Source organism: Pteropus vampyrus, unplaced genomic scaffold, assembly GCF_000151845.1.
Source record: "Pteropus vampyrus isolate Shadow unplaced genomic scaffold, Pvam_2.0 Scaffold1, whole genome shotgun sequence".
Taxonomy (NCBI): Eukaryota; Metazoa; Chordata; class Mammalia; order Chiroptera; family Pteropodidae; genus Pteropus; species Pteropus vampyrus.
In genome coordinates, this window is record NW_011888782.1 from 4,271,965 (window position 1) to 4,276,801 (window position 4,837).

Consider the following 4,837-nt stretch of genomic DNA (forward strand, 5'->3'; position numbering starts at 1 on the left):
AATTAGCTACAAACACCTTTAATTTTTTTTTTCCCCACAACAAATTCAGCCAAAATAAATGTCATTTAATTATTGAGAAATGTACCCAGTACTGAGTGGCATAAGGCCATCCACCTGGAGAATGCAGCCTGGGATCGTATGCTTTTCAAAGTTGTGAAAAGTGAGCAGTTTTTGTCCCAGCCTGCTGCTCCTTAGCATCTTTTTAAAAAAGCTGTGATCCTCTAAGATATGAGTTAAACAGCGGTCCCTAACCTTTTTGGCACCAGGGACCGGTGCTCCTATGAGAATCTAATGCCTGACGATCTGAGGTGGAGCTGAGGTGATGCCAGCACTGGGGAGCGGCTGCAAATACAGAGGAAACTTGGCTCACTCGCCTGCTGCTCATGTTCTGCAGTGAGGCCCGGTTCCTAACAGGCCACAGACAGGTACTGATCTGCGGCCCAGGGGTTAAGGACCCCTGGGCTAAGAGATAATATTTTTCTTAAATGAAAATGCTGTATAGTTACTCCTGAGTATAATTGTGGTAAATGTCATTTAAAAATCTTTCTCTTTGAGAAAGATAAATACCATATGATTTCACTTATACGCGGAATCTAAGGAACAAACTAATCAAAAACAGACTCACAATAATAGTGGACAATTTGGTGACGGACAGATGGGAGGGGAGTTTGGGGGACTGGGAGAATGGGGTGAAGGGTTAAAGAAGTAGAAATTAGCAGTTGATAGATGGTCATGGGCATGGGGAGCACGGCAGAGGGAATGCAGTTAGCATTAATATGATGGCTAGGTGGAGGGTCAGGGGAGGGAGGGAGCAGTTGGGGAGATCATTTTCTAAACTATATAAATATCTAACCAATGTACTGTATACTTGAAACCAATTAAAATAAATAAATTTATAAAAAATACATAAAATAAAAAGCAATATTTCTCTGCAAAGAGCCTTCAACCTTTCTAGGTAAGCTCTGGGAGTTAGGTGGGGGAAGTCTGCTCAAAAATCAAGAGGAAAATGTACAATGTGACCGTACAGGGGTCTTAAATTCTGCTTTATAAAGATATATTACCAATGTGTGTTATTTTAGTAAAGTTGCAAACAAGGAAAAGAACTGCCTCATTAAATAATTTACTTAAAAGCTTGAAAACATGCTTAGAAACTGGCGTGGGGCTTTGTTTGTTTACAAAAGGTATTTGTCTCCATCCCCCTGGGCAATGGGAGGCTGCCGAACCCCGACCCACATGGCGGCACCTGAATCCCACTTTCTGTCTTCTTTCTACAAATGACAAGAAAGCACAGTGGGATCACTTGGCTCTGCTGTTTCCCATAGGAGCCTCATTTTCTCCAAAATCATCGTGTTGCCAGGAGTTAGAAACTTATGAAAAATAAATGAGGGATGTGGGGTTGAGTCCTCTGGACATCAAGCTAGGAGTTTTCGTTATGATACAATAAATACTCAATACTCTCAATGCATTAACTCATAGATGATTTATTGCTTTAAGTAACTAAACCAGAAAGAGAAGAGACAGGCTGTTGTTTTGGTCAAGACACGTGGCATTCTCTCTCCAAGGTTTGCCAGTTGCATCTACTTAAAGCCTTAACAATACTTTCTGGACGATATAAACATGTGATAGCATACATGGGAAACAACTTGGCCAATGATACACTGATTAAAATAGCACATAACAAGGACATCCAACCAGGCGGGTTGCCCTGAAATGACAGAAAAAACGTGTGTTCACATGATGTGATGAATACAAAACCTTTAAAAATTTTTTGGCATTAATACTAACACAGAATACTTTCTTGGACATTCTGCAAGAGCAGGTGCACAAACAGAATTACCTCTTCGTTTCTAGATCACCAGTATCTATGGGAATAAGAAAAGCTAGGAGGTGGGGCACCTCCCCTCTCCCTAATGTCATTTTCTTTGCCAAAGTAGCAGGGTCTGGGGGGTTCAGGTGGCAAGGAGCAGCTGACAGGGCTCCAGGGGTTGTTACGATTACCAGGTAGCTGTGGAAAACAGCAAGGGACGGACACTGCCCCTGGGGGGTGTGGGAATGAACATCACACAGTCTTGGTTTGTAGCCAGGGAGGCCCATGGACTTGACCCGAATGCTCCCTGGAGGCCCTGGGGGGGGGGCAGATACAGGCACTGGATGATCCAACCCTCCCACTGAGGAGTGACGGAGCCAGGGCTGGGCTTCCAGCCCCGAGGTCTAGAAGAAATAACCCGACCTCCTGCATTCTAACACTGGGGCATTACAACACGTATCAAATGCATGTGCAGAAACCAACACTGTCAGGGAGCCGGCCCTTGGAGGGCCCGGGCGAGCTCACAAGGAGAGGTCAAACCAAGCCAAAGAGCAACAGGGGACACCAGGGCAAACCAGGCCCCGACCCGGCTGCCGGCACAGTGCCCTGGGTTGGCCAACTCTTCTGGCTTTAGCTCCGACTGCCTGAGGCTCAGTTGTCTTCTGCTGTCTCGGGCTCTGCAGCCACTTCCTCAGCACCTCCCTCCCTGGCATCGTCTCCGGGACCCGAGTGCCCCTCACAACCCCCCTCCGGTGCCCCGCAGTGGCCGGCAGGACCATTCTCCACACAGCATCGGCTGTCAGAACACAGCTGTTTTCCTGTGACCTCTTGGACCTTCATTTCCTCAGAGGCTCCTTCTTCTTGCTGCTGGCTCAGCACACAGTTTCCCACATCTCCAGCTTTGGAAAACTGGTCTTCTAAATTCTTCTCATTTTCTTCTGCCTGTCGCTTGTCCCTGGCACTGAGTTTACCTTTGGATTTCCTCATCTGCCTGCTGTGCATGTCTTCTCGGGAGAATCGCCACTGAAACTAAAAATCAGAGAGTATGGGGATAAATAAAGGCAGTCCCCGTGAACCTGGAGCTTTACCTGAATGTCCGCTTGCATTCACACCCACATCATTTTTTGCAGCAAGACACCCAATTCCCCGCCTTCCTGGGGCGGAGCATTAGCGGCACCAAACATTACAGCGCACACACATCATCCCCACGGCGAGTGCCTGCTTGATGCCTTTCATGAGGTGTATTCCAGGGGTGGATTTCAGAGTGTTGTGGGGGCCGAGGGGTACTTCTTTCAATTGACCCCATACCGAAGGCTCGGAAAGAGAAATCCTATCATTTTGATGACGAGAATGGGAGAGGGGACACGGGGCCTACCCTTAAGTGCCGGGGCTCTGGCTACTCGCTTCCATTCTGGGCAGGCTGTGGATTGTACCAGGCACTGGGGCTGGCGTTCTCTCACCTGAGTTAGAAGGGCACAGGATGTGGGGCATCCAGATTCCCCTGTGGGACTAGCGGGCTTACCGCTCCAGCCGTGGGGACTGCTGCCTGCTGACAGCCGTCACTGAACCCCTCTCTGCTGACACCCCCCACCATTTTCAGTGAAGGTCACACTTCCTTCTTGGGGCAACCTACGACCAATGACTGGTCCAGGTGGGGTACGGCGGGATCCCATCCAGCTTGTCCCAACTCGGGACAACTCTGAAAGGCCATCCCAGCTCCAGAGCTACCTGGAAGGTTGACTGAGGCCACTACAGTGACTGGATCGCAGCTCAACTCCCTCTGCCCACTCCGGCACCCATCTTTCCCCTCAGGTGTTCCTGAGCTGCTCCCCCTTAAAACTTCCTCTATCCAAATCTATCTCAGAGTCTGCTTCCCAGGAAGCTCCACCTGCAATCAAGCATTTCCCCCATGTGACAGGGACGTCAACAGAGACTCAGGGAGGGCCCAGGGGGTGTAGTCAGTAAGAAATGGGCAAGAACACCAGGTCATATCCAAGCCTGGAGTGCGACCTCCTGTGAAGAGTCCAAATTCCACCTCTCACTGGCTTAGTTCTACAGCTCAGTGTTCTCATCTATACAAGGGGGACATCACTCTAACTGAAATCAAGACTGCTAACCTGATTTGCTATAAAAGCAAGGTCAGATAACTTTTTCTATAGAAGATAGTAAATATTTTAAGCTTTCTGGTCACAGGGTCTCTGCTGCAACCATTTACCGTTCTTGCAGAAAAGCAGTCATAGATAATATGTAGGCAAACGAGTGTGACTGTTCCAATAACACTTTATCTACAAAATCAGGTGGTGGGCTGGATGTGGACCGTGAGCTGTAGTTTGTCAAGCCCTGCCTTAGAGGGTACTTATGTGATTTCAGTGATGTGATAATCCATGTCATAGCACCGTGCCCAGCACATACTATACCAGGTATGTTTGCTGTTACCATTATTGACACCAGATGTAAGTTTCATTAGGTCGAGGATGCCACCTGTCCTACTTACTCTTGTGTCCCTGGGGCACAGCACAGTGCCTGGCACAGAGCAGGCACTCAAACACTGCTTGTGGGGTGAATGAATGGGAGGAGGACAGAGCCCGGCCAAGCCTGCGTTTCAGGGTGAACCAGTCTTGTAATTTTAGAGTCAAAACATAGCCCAGGATTTAGTAAGGAGGGACTGGTGCCTCTGCACATTATTTCTGGTTGATCTCCAAAAAGAGAAATTAATTTAAGGAAGAAAAAGAGGGGAAACATTCAAAGCCCTGCAGAGTCTGTCGACTACATGACTGTCCCAGAGGAAGACAGTTCAGGAGCCTGCATGCTTGGAACAAATCTGGGCACACGAGCTTGAGAAGACGTGGAAACACTGAAGGGTGTTAAGGAGAACACCTTGGAAGTCTCAGAGTAACGGGGCACTGGATTTATGAAAGAGGAATGAATTCTGTGGGCTAACGACTCAGCAGAACTGCAGCCTTCTTCTACTCCCCAAACATCAGGGGTCCCCCAATTTTCCTGAGCAAAAGACCCTCTGACCTTTGTCCT

General features: G+C 48.2%; 1 protein-coding gene across 1 annotated transcript in view; it reads right to left on the reverse strand.

The window, feature by feature from the left end:
- Positions 1 to 1,461: 1,461 nt before the first annotated feature.
- RFTN1 (raftlin, lipid raft linker 1) overlaps positions 1,462 to 4,837 on the reverse strand; it is a 180,608-nt gene continuing 177,232 nt past the window's right edge. Inside the window, exon 9 of the mRNA XM_011355131.2 lies at positions 1,462 to 2,836. Coding sequence (XP_011353433.1) covers positions 2,459 to 2,836 — 378 coding nt within the window. The 3' untranslated portion in view covers positions 1,462 to 2,458. The remainder of the gene's footprint in view (positions 2,837 to 4,837) is intronic.